Source organism: Indicator indicator, chromosome 18 (assembly GCF_027791375.1).
Source record: "Indicator indicator isolate 239-I01 chromosome 18, UM_Iind_1.1, whole genome shotgun sequence".
Classification (NCBI taxonomy): domain Eukaryota; kingdom Metazoa; phylum Chordata; class Aves; order Piciformes; family Indicatoridae; genus Indicator; species Indicator indicator.
Window position 1 is genome coordinate 5,018,980 of NC_072027.1, and position 14,991 is coordinate 5,033,970.

At 51.9% G+C, this 14,991-nt stretch overlaps 1 protein-coding gene across 3 annotated transcripts in view; it reads left to right on the forward strand.

Annotated features, from left to right (window-relative positions):
* LARP1 (La ribonucleoprotein 1, translational regulator) overlaps positions 1-14,991 on the forward strand; it is a 41,358-nt gene that overhangs the window by 17,233 nt on the left and 9,134 nt on the right. For 2 of the 3 annotated variants that reach the window (XM_054389440.1, XM_054389441.1), the window contains exons 2-4: positions 12,242-12,303; positions 13,725-13,790; positions 14,545-14,716. In XM_054389440.1, the coding sequence (XP_054245415.1) occupies positions 12,242-12,303; positions 13,725-13,790; positions 14,545-14,716 (300 nt within the window). Of the gene's footprint in view, positions 1-12,241; positions 12,304-13,724; positions 13,791-14,544; positions 14,717-14,991 lie in introns of those variants that run through there. The other variant, XM_054389442.1, reaches the window with a different exon arrangement.

Consider the following 14,991-nt stretch of genomic DNA (forward strand, 5'->3'; position numbering starts at 1 on the left):
TTTCCCCAGTTCACATGATAGTGTGAGAATAAATTGCTGCTGATTGTGGAGGCATTGTGTGATCAGGATTTGGAAGAGTGGAAATCAGCTCCATTGTTTTGAAGCAGTGTGTGTGTGTGTCCATGTTTCCAGAGTTCTAGCCATGGTATAGCACTAGATGCACTGGAGCATTGCAGAAGGTGCCTCTGCAGGTGTTGGATAAGTAATCCAAATAGTAACCCAACCCATTTCTAAGTCTTTCATGGTCCTCTTGCTTTTGGAACATGTGTGGAAAGCAAAATACTAAGAATGGTTTGAAGCAAAATACTCCCATGTATTGACATCATCAGAGGCTTTTCTCCACCCTGCTGAAGGTCTGCCTTCATTGGATGTTTGATTTTTGTCTGCTTGTTCTGCAGACCCAGAGATGTCTTGGGTTGGCACAACTCCATTCTCTCCAGCCTGCTGGGGACCTTCACAGCTGCCTGCAGGGTGGGGCATGAGTGTGCATCTGCAGGAGATGATAACATTCCACTAGGTGCATGCTACATGTCAATAGCATTGCAGAAAATGGTGCTTCCAGAGCTGGGAGGTTTGTTGCAGTTCTGTGTTTTTAAGAAGTGAAAGCTTAAACAGGATTCCTCTCAAGGGTAGCTGCACAGGACCTTGCTTAGTCTTTCCTATGCCTTCTTCAGAAAAGCCCTGAAACTGGTGCCATGCTTTTTCTTCCCATGCGCTGTGGTTATCTGGAAGCCCTGATATCTCAAAACACAGTGAAATGTGGACACAGCAGCCAAAGGCAGGGTAGCACCACTGGTGGGGGGCAGCAGGCTCTTCTGGAGCCCATCTGCTTTTAGCATTGGAGTTGTTGTGCACTCTTGGGGCCGCTGGCTTTGACTGCCTCGACTGCCTTTGAGGTTGTTAATTTGCTCAGGTCTGTTACTGCAAATCGCCAGGACTCCCATATCTATGTTGGTGACTATTCTTTTTTTTAAGATTAATCTTGTAAAGCCAGGTGGGTTTGTATGGCTGCTTTCCTCTTTTGGTGAGGAGTCTCTTCCAGCCAAGCACAGCGATGGAGGATGCTGAGTTGCAGTAACAGAGTTGCATAGGTGGCGAGCCTGAGCCAAAAATCAGCCATTTTGTAGGCAGAGGAGCTGTGGTGTGGCCCAAAGCATGTCCCCACTTGTTGGTTTGTGGAAGCTGGAGGCATTCTGCTCCCAGCCTTGTGTCACGTGCAGGTGCTGTGGAGGTGGAAGGGCAGCAGTGTTTGCGTCCTGGTTACCTAACAGCGTCTGGAAATAAAGCTGCTCTTGGAGGTGACTGACTTTCCTTCTGGCTAGCACAGCAGTTCCTCCATCCTCTCCTCTCCTACATCCAGCAAGCTGTAGGGTGCTTTTCAGAAGAAGTCACTTCAAACCTTTTGATCTGGGGTTCAGGTGGAGAGCTGAGAGACTTTATAATGCCCTTGAGAGAAGGAAGGTTGGGCTCGGCTTGGTGGTGTAGTGGCAGAGCAGAAGGATGGATTCTCATATAGCCACTTCTGTTAGAGGAGTGCTACGAGGGCACATCTCCACCTGGACCTCTGTGGACATGTTGGCCATGAACACCTAGCCCCTCTGGGAGCCTGCCTTTGCTTTCCACCTCCCAGGACTTGGTGCCACCTGTGGTGGTGGAAGTTTGCTGCGTGCTGTTTAAGGAAATACTTTTGCTTCCTTTAAACGGATCTCCTGCTAGCTTTGAGTGCCGTTCCTGTGTCCTGCCAGCCTGCCCCCCTCCTCTCAGTGGTGGAGTATCCCAGCTTCTTTAGCCTTACCTTTTAAGAGGCTGCCTCTGGGTTATTTAATTGCTTTCTTGTGTGCATCTGTAACACTGCTGTGCCCTTGCTGAGCTGCAGAGACCAGAGCTGACTGCAGGGTGGAGCTGTGAATTCACTGGTGTTCAGCAGAGTGGTAAGTGATGCCCTGCCTTGCTCACTGCTCCTGATTATTTTCTTTAAATCTTCTGCTGCACCCTGAGCTGATAATTTTGGAGAACTGTCAGCAGTGGCTGAGTACCTTTCTTGAGTTATAAATGCCACTTTGAATTAAACACTATGAAGCTTTCCATAAAGAGATGTGGGTGATGCTCCCACAGCAAGGAAGCAGGTTTTAATCCTTTCTAAAGAGAAGGGGAGGAGGTGGATCTTTTAAATCAGGAGAGAAAGTGCTGTGTCACACTTTTGTGGCTGAGTATTCCGGACTTCTTTGGAAAGCTCTCCCTGATTAGGATGTTTTTTATGCTGTGTATTGAGACAGAGGAAGCAGCCACCTGTAGCAGTGGAGTTACTTGGATTGGAGAGTAGTTTATGCAGCAGGATCCGTGTGATTGCGCACCGAGTGAGGAGTTTGGCAGCATTTGTTGTATCAGTTTCACTGTATCTGGCTTAAGGTGGGGGGAATAAATGAGGATGTTGTATCTTGTTTGGAAAGCATGCCCTGGAGCTGGCTCAGCTGAGGTACAGTAAACCTTAAGGAGCCTTCCTGCCTGCTGGCAAAGATTGCAAGGATATTTGGCTGCCCTGTTCTCGCCATGGTTTTAGTGCTCTGGATTTGTCAGTGAGAGGAATACCCTCATACCTATGCTGGATCACAAGACTGTAGGATTTCTTCAGCTCATTTCTGGAGACATGCTGCTTAGTGGGTGACCAAGGTCTGGCCTCCCAGATTCTTGGGAGTGTTCGCTGCATCTGGGCCTACCACCAAATTGCTATTGCTTTCCTCTGCCCAAGTGATGGGGCTGCATTTCTGCCCGGCGGCGATTTTGTCTTCCTTGGGGGTGGGTGTGAGCTGAGCTTTTGCACAGACTCCTCCTGTTGTATGTCACTGAGGAGGCAGGTTTGCAGCTGACCTGGTGCGAGATTTGAGGGCAAGGCCTAGCAGTTGCTTTGCAAATGGCCACTGTGGAGGGGAGGAAATCCCTCTGCAGAAGTAGACAAAGTCTTGTGCAGGAGTCACAGTGGTGAGGAAGCAAGAACGACGTTATTTAAATTACATCATTGTCTCCTTTCTCGAAACTCAGTCTCTGGCTCTCTTCTTTGGGATGACAGGTTTTCCAGAGGCATGCTTTGTGCAGAGGTTGCACTTTTGCCTTGTACGACCCCTTGCCCCCCTCCTCTGGTGTGGGCGGAAGCCACGAGGTCCACTCCTAGAGAGTGCAAACATTGGGAGCTGGAGGGTCTGCGGCAAGCTCTTGCCTCTCAGTTCTTGTCTCTTCGTTGTTAAATATTTACAGTGAGACATACCAGATGCTTCCCAGGAAGGGTTTTGTCAGCTTCCAAGTCCCCAGATGCAGCTGTAGAAGAGTCTGACAGCCGTTAAAGGGATCACGTCAGCGCAGTGCCCTGTGTTCGGCAGCGATGTGACCTCGCTGCAGGCACTGCTTGTGCTCTCATCAGCCGCAGCGGGATGCAAGCAGAGAGCACCCCTCTGCTGATGGCAAGAGATTAATGATGGCTGGTCCTCAGGATTTTTTTTTTTTATCCCTCTTCCTTTGAAGTTCTTCCACTGCAGTGTGAGGGGGAGTGGGTGATGCTTTTGGCTTTCATTGCCACACACCCTTTTCTGGGGCCTTCTCCATGTAGTGACACATGGGACCGCTGCCTTTGCTCCCTCTCCATTCTCAGCATGCCTGTGTCACAGAATGGCTTAGGTTAGAAGGGACCTTTGAGATCATCTACTCCAACCATGGGCAGGGATGCCTCTCAGCTAGACTTGGCTGCTCAAGGCCAAGACAAGACAGACAATTCCAGCCACTGTATGGAGAGAAAGCTGGCTGATCCAGAGGTGGGCTGATGCAGGTGAGGCAAACTCTCATCACCAGCCCTGACTGTGTGGAGGCCAGCAGCTGGAGTGGCACTGCTGAATGCTGCCCCTGCACTGGTCACACTGCTCAGATTCCCAGTGTGCCTCCCACTTCCAAGATAAGGTCTAGGACCTTGGGCTGGACCCTGTTTGTTGCTTTTGGTGCTTATCATCTTTTACCACTGACAAGGTGACCCACTGAGCAGCACTGAGGATGGGGAGGGAAGGTCTGCCCAGCCTGGGCTCTGCACTGGTCTGATCCCTCCCACCCCCCCCGGACAGACCATGTGTGTATGTGTGCACTGGGCTGCCTCTTATGCCAGGGGTCTCCAGTGTCTCCGTGCACAGCTCCTGGCTGAATGAGGGACTTCCCAGGTAGGATCTCTGGAGGTGGCAGGCTGGCTTCTCCAGGCAGGGGGGGGCAGGGAGGGGCAGGCTGGCTAGGTCATCGTTTTTCCAACTAAATATAGTTGTCGGTGCTTTCATAAGGGCAGGATTTTTTGTCACGTGACTGTCTTATCCCTCCCGGCCCCCAGTCGGTAGGAGTAGGGGATCGTGTGTCTGAATGGGTAATAATTAACTGTTAACTAGCTTTTCATTAGAGCCTGGCAGAACGAGCAGAGCCCTGCAGCAGAGCTAAGCAGGAGCAGGGAAACTGCTCCAACTTCCTCCTGGAGACTGCACTGCCCCCCTTTAATTTGCAAATCAGTTGTCCCCAAAGGTGAGTGGGTTGGGTTGGGTGCGTTTGCTGTGTTCTATAAGGAGGTGAGTCCTGTCATGCCTTATGTGTCTGTCTGTCCTTGCTGTCCTGTAGTTCCTCTTCATGTCACCCCTCCTTTTCCCCCACCAATGATTTGGTCTTTTTAGGTCATGAGCTCAATCATCTGTTCTCCAAGCCAGCCTGTAGGAGAGCCTGACCCTCTGGCTCCTCCACAATTCAGCCTGCCTGCATGGCCTGGGACCCTGCTGCCTTGCCTTTCCCGGTGCTGAGGTGTCCTTGCATGGCAGCTGAATCAACTTGTGCCTTTTCTCAGGGACTCCAGCCTGCCTGTGACTGCCTGCTGTGGCCTTTGACTGGGAGTGTTGCTCTCTTTTCCTGCCTCTCTCCCTGAACTGTTTAATCTGACAGAGTGTTTGCAAGGTGTTCTTGGAGGCTTTTCTCTCTTCTGTGATGGCAGAAGAATTGCTGGCAAAGTGCTCTGCTGGCTGGACACTTATCTTCACCAGACAAGCTGGGTCAGGCCCTGGTGCTGGAGTGTTCTCTCCTGTAGCAGTAGTGGGGTGATGGGTGCTTACCTCCATGCTGAGGGAGAGCAGGGTGGTTCAGCAGCTGTGGAGGTCTGAGTCAGCCCAGCTCTCTCATTTTCACATTTCTGGAGACCAGTCAGCCAGGTGACCTTGGCTATGTCCCCAGTGAAGTGCATCCACTAGCTTTCCCAGCAGAAACCCCTTAGTTCAGGGCTCAGTTTTCCATAGAAAACTGTAGGAGTTCCTGTGTTCTCTCATTCTGCATGAGTCTGGCATCCCAGGGATCGGTGTGCTAGTGTGAGCATGGATCATGTGTCAAAAGTTTCCTAGAAATCCTCTTCAGGGTAGAACATGGCTTTGAAAGGCAGTGGAAAGATGTTACTTGCCCTTAAGAGAGTTCATTTGTTACCTTTAATAGTAGCTGTGTATGCCAGGAAGAACCCATGGTGCCCTTGCTGACGCTGTTAATGCTAGAAATGCCAACAGGCATTTCTTAGCCCGCTCCTTCTGGGGTGTAGCTTGGCCAGAACTTGAAGAGTTTCTTTCTGTCTTGGACTGGGAGGCTGCAGGGAGGATGGTTATACATCTTTGGTAGGTTCAGACCCTGCAGATAGCTTGTGTGCAGACCTTGTAACAGTTGTGTGCATTTAGGAAGCTCCCTGTGACCAGAGCTGAGTTTTCATCCTGTGCCACTGCTTGCTCCGAAGGTCTCTGTGCTGTGGATAGAGTCCTACCACCAGAGACAAGCTCCTCAAGTGTCTTGAGCTGCTTTACTTCCCCCTGACTGGGAGTTCTTTGGAGCATCAGCCAAGCAGTGTGAGGACTTGGAGAGCTGGGATTGTAACTCAGGTGCTCACACTGCCAGCCTGTGACAGCATTGCCTTGGCATGCTGTGTTGAGCTTCCCTGTACCCCTGGCTTCTCCCTGCATTTTTCCAGGGCAAACTCCCTAGCTCTTGGAGCCTGCCTAGGGCACCCAGGTGGGAGTGTTCTCATGGTCTCTGTGGAGCTGTCAGATGCCCTTTTTGAAGTTATTTTTAGCGAGTGATCTTTGCAGCAGTCGTAGAGCTTACATTGCAGAGAAGTGTAGGCAGCTCCCTGCTTCCTTTGCTCTTACAGTAGGGCTTGTAAGGTGGAGCTGAGTGCTGAGGAGCTGCAAAATACTGCTCGGAAGGCTTTGAGCCACGGTGCCTGCAGCTTGTCACTTGCTCCTGCTGAACAGGCTTCCCACATACAAGTCCAAATCCCTCCTGTCCATGCAGCTTAGGATCCAGTCTTCTGCTTGGTCCTGACCTTGCCCATTCTACTGTAGTTTTTCTTGCATGTGCAGGAAACTTATGATACTGCAGAGGTGTTGCCAATATCCCTCTTTGTATAAAGAAGGCCAGATGCTGTGCTGACAGCTGGGAGCTGTGAGACCACATGCTGCAAGCAGTGGGGCCAGCTGTGATTCTCTGCAGTTCCCAGGAGCAAGTTGGAGTTGGGGAGGACTCTTTTATGCTGGGAGATGTCCTTCTGATAACATCTCATTTCAAGCTCTTGGAGAACTCTATCCATTGCTTCCTTGTTTTCCCCCTCCATGCACCCACCTCCAGCTACAACTGCAGTTTGGTGGGAAGTAAAGCCCTAAAGCATGGCATACATAGAGGAAGTACAGTCTGCCTGGAGAGTTTGCCCTGAACCTTGCTGCTTTTGTGGACCTTATGATGTCTTCAGCAAAATGTTGAGCATGCCAGGCAGTCAGTGCTATAAATCTCAGGCCTTTCTGCTTGTGCAGGGAACTGCAGAGGCAAGTGTTTCTCCTCTCAGTGTGGCATTACCTCTGACATGTGGCTGAGGCCAGTGCTGGGAGCAGTTCCTTGGGAGGGAGGCAGAGGTGGAAGCTGCTACTTGATCTCTGGGAATATCCACACCTCTCTGCACCCAGAGAGGCTACCAAATCACTCCTTGGGGAGACTGATGTCCCCTCCTGTCTGCCTGTGCCTCCCAGCCCCTTGACAGTAAGGGTCTGTTGCCTGCTGTTGCAATCTTGCTGATGAAGAAACAGGTGCAGCAGCCATGGGCGGTGGACAGAAAGCATTTGCCTGTTCCTCAAGGCTTCTCTGCCTCTAAATTCAAGAGAACCCTTCATGGGATGGACTCTCAGTAAGAAAATCCTTCAGCACCATCTGCAGCAGGCAGGCTGCTGGTGGGAGGGGATAGGCTGTTGTTAACTTGCAGGTCACATCTGGCCTGCAGTACTGATCTGCAAATGTCTCTGGAGAAGGTGTGGTGGTGGAGAGCATGAAGCTCACCAGCTGTGTCTTTTGATGGCTCAGTCAGGCTCAAATTTCAGTTCGTGGAGGTGGAGCACATAGGCAGTGATGAATGCCACAGCAGAGCATCTCAAGCTATGTCTTGTCCTTGCAGCTTTGCAGATCAGGCTGCCCTGGAAGGAGTTTGGGGCCTAGAGGAAGGACAGGGACAGAGTTGGTGCCCTCCGTTTCTCATGTTGGCAAGTTGGGGATAGAGGTTTGTGTTGGTTGCCTAGATCTCCTCTGGGGCCACAGTGGGATCCTGGCAGGCTTGGCTGTGGCTGACTGCTTGCTGGGCCACTCTTTCTTATGGGGATTGCTTGCAGGTTAGTTCTGTCCCACCATGTCTGTCCTGTGTGTCATAACCCTGGGAGTGTCTCTCCTACCATCTGGGAAGGACTCTGAAGGAGCTAAGTATCTCCAGGGGAAACTGCTAATTCCCAGCCTGATTTCTTTGCCTGGACAAGGGGCATGTACATGCAAATGGTGTGAGCAAGTGAAACCCTCTTCAGTGTAAGCTGTGTAATGGTTTCTGTCTTTCCTCAGACGCTGTTCCTGGGTGTCCATTGGTTTTCTCAGGAGGTTAATACAAAGCCTTTTCCTTGCCATGTCATTTTGTCTGGGACACTTCCTTTGCAACCTGCCCAGCTCCTCAGGCTGCTCAGGATTCAGGCTGCACTTCCTCTTTCTCATCACCTTGAAGAAGCAGTGCCAGAGCAGCTGTCCTGTCTCATGAGCTGCAGTCCTCACGTGCACCACAACTGTGCCATGGAGCACAGGAAGGAGGGAAAATCATCCAGAAACTGTCAAGTAGTGAAGCAGATCCCACTGGACTGCTGTGTGCTTGGCTGGCTGCCCTGCTTGTACCCTCAGATTCCTGCCAGGGCTTTGGGAAAACTGGGGATACCAGTTCAGCTCTCCAACCCCAGCAGGACCTGTGGCACAGAGCATGTTCCCCTGCCTCAGTCTCTGCAGCACAAAGTCCAGTTTTGTGCTTGGCTTCAAAACTGCCTTCATCAGCAGTTTCTCCTAGGTGCTAGGCTGTGGGCTGGAGTGGCTTGGGGGCAGGCTGGCTCCCTCCTGTTGACTTCACTGTTGGGGAAGGAGGGCTGTGCTGTGCTGTGCTGTGCTGTGCTGGGGACAGAGCGAGGGCCGGAGCTGAGGACTCTGCATACCTGGAGGGAGCTGGGCTGCTCTCTGAGGCTGTCCCAGCTGGTGCTGAGGTTTCCTGAGTCTTGGTTAATGTTGCATATGAGTGGTATGGATATCAGGAGCAGGCACTAGAGCTTTCTTGCTAGAGGTACAGGTGTTTCTGCAGCATAACACCAGGTCTCTACCCATCCCCTGCAGATTTATTCCACTTTCATGTTTTCTCTAGAAATCCATTACAAGCTCCACTGGGTGTAGGGAAAGGCAGGGAGCCAGGCCAGCAGGCATTAGGTTTGATTTTTCTCAGGTAAGGCAGTAAATATGTGTCCTAGGTTGACCTCAGCGATCCCACAGCACGTGTACCTCTTGGGATGGGGGATCCCGCTTGGCTGTGGAGCTGCTGTCACCCTGGCTGTCTGGTCCTTGTGCAGCAGCTCTTCTTCCAGGGAGGAGGTGGTTGCTCACCCTAATGCCCCTTTGAGCCTCCTGCCTCGAGGGCAGCTGTGGGCTGGAAGGAGAGCACAAAGTGTCTGCACAGCTTTGCCTTTCTTGGTGCGCTGGGGAGCAAGCGTCAAAAGCCAGGGAATGCTTTGACTGTGCCTAGGGGGTGGGACAGGTCTGGCTGCAACACAGGCATCAGGGCTGTGATGCTCCTATCTGTGCCTTGCCCCCTCAGTTGTTAAGAACCTCCTCATGCTGGGCAACCCCATGGGCAGATGATTTGGTTCTGGCTGCAGGCAGCAGATCAAAACTCAAGATCTGCTTTTCTGTTCTGACTGTGCCAGCATCTGCTCTGTGGCTGTAGGCAGGGCTGCTCCTTCCTTCCCTGTCCACTGTCTCCTCTGTTTTGTCTGTCCCCTTGCATGGAGGGACCCTGCTTTTTGTGGGGGGAAAGCTGTTGGGCAGTGCTAGCACAACTGAAAACTACTTAGTGCCACCAAATCAATGCAAAAGGAGGTCTGCAAAATGCCAGGAAGTCTGAGACATCTGTCAGCAGCTTTTAAGGGTTCTGCTACCAACCAGGGCAGTATCTGATATCCCTTGCTAGCACTATTTGTCCTGAGCTCCTGTGTGGGGATGAGCAACACCTACTTGCTCCCTATTTCACAGGGTGATGTGCTGAAGGGCAGCAGGGTTTTCCTGCAATGGCATTTGGTAGGGATGTTTGCAGCTGTGCACCACAAGATGTGGTGGTGTTCTTGTTGGAAGATTTTCTTCTGAAGCCTGAGCACCTGTGTTAGCCTAAATGTGTTTTGAATGGGTTGGGTTTGGCTTTTGGTGTTTTTAAAACCACATGGATTTGCTAGAGTCTGTAAAGGAGCATGAAGAGCAGTTTAGGGTGTGATTTCCAGCAGCTTGGCTACAGACTCACTGATGGGTGGCAGCTGGGGCACTTGGTTAGGCTGGCATGCCCTGGAGGGTGCCAGGCATGCACAGTTTGTGCTTGCTGTGGCTCTTGGCTCTTGTGTCTGTCTGTCTGCCTGCTAGCACCATCATACCCTCTTGGTTTCCTGCCTTGATCTGAGCAACCGGGACTTGGAGATCTCAACTCTGTCCACACTGGCAAGAGCCTCCTGCAGCTCCCACCGTGGTGCTGGCCTGGTTGTGCTCCCCAGAGCAGCCTCCTGCCAAGCTGCAGCCCTTTGCTTTGTGTTTTTCTTCCACTGTGCTCTGCAGATGCTAATTAGGCTTCTCAGCACCTCAGCTAGATAAGGGATCCCTGTTCCTATCTTGCAGATAAGGAAAGCAGCAGAACTTGTTTTAATCTCCTCCCTCCCCTGCAAAGATGATGTGGGATCCACCTCTGCAGCATGTGTGAAGGGGCCTCTCCTTGACTGGTCCCCAAAAAGGCACAGGAATATCTATGGTCATGAGGTGCCTGAGCTAAGGCAGCTGGAGTCAAGGGCTGTATGCCATTGCTGTAAACTCCAGGGCTGCAGTGTGCTGGGAGCCTGTGGGATGCTTGCAGTGAGAGAGGGAGCCTCACTCTTCCCTTATCCAGAATGATCAGTGCCCCAACCAGGCTGCAGAGCAAGTTCAGGTGTTTTTCTCCCACAGTGCCAGGCATGTGAGTGCTGTTGGATCAGGCAGAGGTGCTCCATACCTGTGGAGAACCAGGGTGGTTGTGGGTTTCTGCTGTAGCACTTGGTGCCTTTTGAAGCTTATATATAGTTGTTGACGTCTGTGGGGGTTGAGTGGAGGCTTTTAGGGGCTATTCTGGAAGTGCTCGCTCCTCCTGCAGCAGCAGGAAAGTTTAAAAGCCTTGTGGCAAGCATTGTGCTGTGGAGCTGAGATTCTCAGTGAGGTGCACGTGGAGTTACTGAGGGACACATGGGACTGTTGCTTATTGTCCCTCAGTAACTGTGGAGTTAACTGAGGGACAGGCAGTGCAGGTGGGCTGGGGTGGTCCTGTGGAAAAGGGGAGGTTCTGGGGACCTAGATGAGAGCTTGGGCTGTCCTAGGGGTGAAATCCCCATGCAGGAGCCTTAGGGAAGGGAAGCAAGAAGGGGGAGTGCACACGGCTCTGGGCTCTGTCCTCCTGCATCTGACTGTGCTCCGTTGACACTTCAAAGCCTCCGACTCTGAGCAAGACTGGGCCAGCAGAATGAGTCACAGGTTTCAAGGCTAGGAAGGAGACCAGTTCTGATCATCTAGGCAAAGTTGTCCTGCTGTATGCAGGAGATCAAAGCCAGCTTTTGAGTGGAGCTGGGTAGGCTATTCAGGATGTTCTCCAGGGCTTCCCCAGATAGACTCTGTCTGCCTCAAGGCTTGCTTCATCTCCCGTTTGCCCTCACTCCCCACCTCAAGCCCAGTCTGGGGTGCTATTCTTTGAAACCCAGCCAGTGGAGTCAGCAGAAGCACTTGTTCCTGCTTAGTGCATGGCAGCTGGCTCTTCTCTCCCTGTGGGGCAGTGCTGTCAGGTAGGAGACTTTCATATGTGGTCCTTTCAGGGCTGATGTATGTTAAGCAGCAGCATGCTGCCATGCTGCTCTGTTGGACTGTGAGTGTGCCCTGCATGATTTCCTAAACCTGACACCTTGCAGCCAAATCTGGGAGGGAGAAAACAAGCCAGATTTCTTTTTCTGCTTGTAAGAAGGTTGGAGTGTGAGCAGGAGCTGAGATGGGTCATGGTGGGGCTGAGGTCTTGACATGCTGCAGGTCTTGGGTGAGGTCCACAGTGGTGTGAACCCTGCAGTTGCACTCTGATATCTCAGAACACCTCAGAGGCACTCAGATGCCTAAATACTTACAGCTGTAGCAGTATTTAGGCACTACCCAGCCGTGGCTCCTTCTCTCTGTGCGTTCCCTCTTGTGCACGAGATGAGCTGCCCCCATTGTGCCTCAGGTTTGTGTGTCCCTCTGTCAGAGCCCTCCTCTGCTCTCTGGAGCCGTTTGTCCACAGTGCTGGGATGATGGGCCTTTGTTCAAGGGCAGGTTGGTTTTGCTGTGCATAACAGCAGATCAAGTTCTGCATGATGTTTTACAGAGGAAGCTGAGCTCCACACTGCCCCTCCTCCCTGGTTGGCAAGACCAAGTGGGGAGCACTGACCTAAGTCAGGGAGTGCCTTCCTGTGGCAGGATGGGGTTAAAGGTCCATTTCTTGGCAACCTGGATTGATCAGGAGTTATCTGATCTTGATGGGGCCCTCCTGATACCCAGTTCAGAAGCTCTTTGTTCTCTGTTCACTTTTTCACTGTGTTTTAACAGCTTTGTTCTCCTCCTTCTGCAGAACACACAATTCCTGCGAAAGTGGTGAGGGCTGCCAACCCAAGACAGCGGAAAGGAAGCAAGGTAGGGCTATGCCTGCTGGCCCCCTTGCTGGCCACCAGCTTCTGCTGCAGTTGTCCACACCACGTGAGCATCTTGAAGGCCTTTTGGACAGATCACTGCCTTCACAAGGCTGGCTGTGGAAAGGTTGACATGCTGGCCTGGTTTCCTGCAAGAGCATGGAGGACAATATCCTGATTCTCCTGCTCCTCTTTAGCATTTGAATAGTCTTGCCTGCTTTCTGGACTGCTGTTTTACCCAGCCTCTTAATGGGAGGCACTTGAATGTGGACATTCCAAGGATATCCCAAGTCCCTTATGGGCTTAGTGCCCTGCTTTGCAGTGCAGACAGGACAGTGGTGTGACAGAGCCTTGTGTCTGCAGAGCCTTCCTTACCTGTGCAGTTTGTTCTTGACTGGCACATGCTGAGCCAGGGTAATTGATTTCAAACAAAGTAACTCCTCTGAGGGAATCAGGGCAGTCTGTCCCAAGGGATCAACCTGGGATGGAGGGACAGTTGTTTCTGAGGAGACAGGGCACAGTTAGGAATATGGGCTGTTAGTGCTGGCTCCCAGCAGCCAGTGAGGACACATCCAATACTTGCTGTGACTTTCCTCAGCTGTTCACTCGGGGAGAGGAGGGCCCTGGGGATGAAGGTGCTCCTGTCTATAAAACAGGCATGGGCCTGCATTGCAGGTGGCTTTCCCAGGAAACCTGCCTCCTGGGGAGAGGGGCATGTCACTTGTGTGTAGAGATGTGATTTCCTGGGGGATTCAGTGACTCTTCCTAAAACTGATTTAGAAATAATAACCCCATGAGGGCAAAAAGGATTTTCTGTGCCCAGCTAATCTTAAACTCAGTGCCTGTCTGTTCATCATGTACCTGGGCAGCTGTTTGGGTCCTGTCCTCCATCCCACAGGTCATCAGATACCTGCTTGAATTTCCCCATCAGTTCTACTCCATGATCCCTTGCTCTGTTGTTGCCAGCACTTGGTAGCAGTTGGGTACTTAGTGAAGCTACCCCTGGCTGTAACTTGCCACTAGGTGGAGGCAGCTTCTGTAATGGGATGTGGTTGCTCCAGGTGGATTTAGGGTGTTGAAAGCTGAGTGATTTCCCCTGTCCCTAGGATAAGAGAGTTACCTCAGGTGACTTTATCCCAAATACTGCTGCTGGGCCAAAAAGCTAGGTGGGAGCTGGGTGGCTGGCAGCTTTCAAGGCTGATGGCAGCTTGTCTACAGTTAATTTGGGATTAATTCAGGAGCCCTGTTTGGGTGGGGGAAGGGGCTGTCTATGTGCAGTTTGTGTGTCATCCCCAAACCTGGAGACAGCCATCTTGCAGGACACTGGTGACTGTGGCAGTGTGGCTGGAAGGACTTCTGACTGTTGATGCAGAGAATGGCACCCACTGTTTGTGCACTAATGTGACTTTTCTCTTTGGATACAAGGTTGGTGACTTTGGTGATGCTACAAATTGGCCAACACCTGGAGAAATAGCCCACAAGAGTGTCCAGGTGAGAACACAAAATTGCTCCAGCAAGCAAGACCAGGCCCTTGCAGACCTCCCTATCCCTCTGCGATGCTGGGAGCACTGTCAGAGCCAGGCCATTTGGGGTTCTGAGTGTCAGCACTGAGGCAGCCAGGAATAGCATGCAGGGTGCAGGGGATTTCCTTTTAGGGCTCTCTTGTGTGTTGGGCTCCCTCCTGGGTGCTATTCTGGGAGTCTGAAGCCGGGTCTGAACCCCTGGTCTGGGTAGAACAGGTAGGGCAGCTCCCAAAGCTGCACAGTGCAAGAAGGGGCCTGAGCAAAAGTCAAGACTTGCACAGGAGAAACTGAAAATATGTAAGAAAGGGCCAGTGTGCCCAAGGAGCATGGCCTTCCTCTCCTGCTATGCATGTGGGTGTCACTGAAACCTTTCTATTTTTGAATGCTTCTTTGCCAGCTCCTGGCCGTATCAGTGCCTGAGAGTCATTCACCCTTTTGCCATTGCGGTAGTCCAGTCCTTTGTTAGGACACCTTCTTCCAGGAGTACCAGGCCCCAGTGAATTCTGTGCTTGGGGCTTGTGTCTCAGCTTGAGCACCTTCCTTCGTCTGTGGAGGCCTTACCCTGCTCAGACAAAAGCTCTTGCCCAGGATTAGGATGCCTCTAGGAGGCACAGAGCAGGGATGCTTCCAGCCTAGTGCGTGGCTCTCCAGTTGTTAGGGGCTGCCTCCAGCTCTTTTTTTCTCTCATCTCTTAAATCTATCCTGCACTGGTGTGTCTGCAGCAACCACACAAAGCACCATCCCTCCGGAAACTGCCTATCAAGAAAGACATGAAAGAGCAGGAGAAAGGGGATGGGAGTGATGGCAAAGAGAGCCTGAAAACCAAATCGGATGAGTCTGGGGAGGAGAAGAATGGTGATGATGACAACCAGAAGTCAGCCCAGAAGAAGAAAGGTATGAGAGGGACCTGGCGGGCACAGTCCCCTGGGCTCAGCTGGTTTCCTTCTCTGCAGCCCACAGTCAGATGGAAGCATCCACTGCCTTCCTTCTGGGCTTTGATGCAGGACATGGGCTCAGCGTGGGGACAGCTGTGGTGAAAAGGTGTTTGCACACTTCTTGGGGGCAGAGTGTCATTTTGGTGGGAGGGGGTGGAGCGGGGCCCAAGCAGGGGCACCTGTGCATGTGGGGAGCATGGCAGTTTTCTTCCCACGTGCACTCCCATGTTGGCA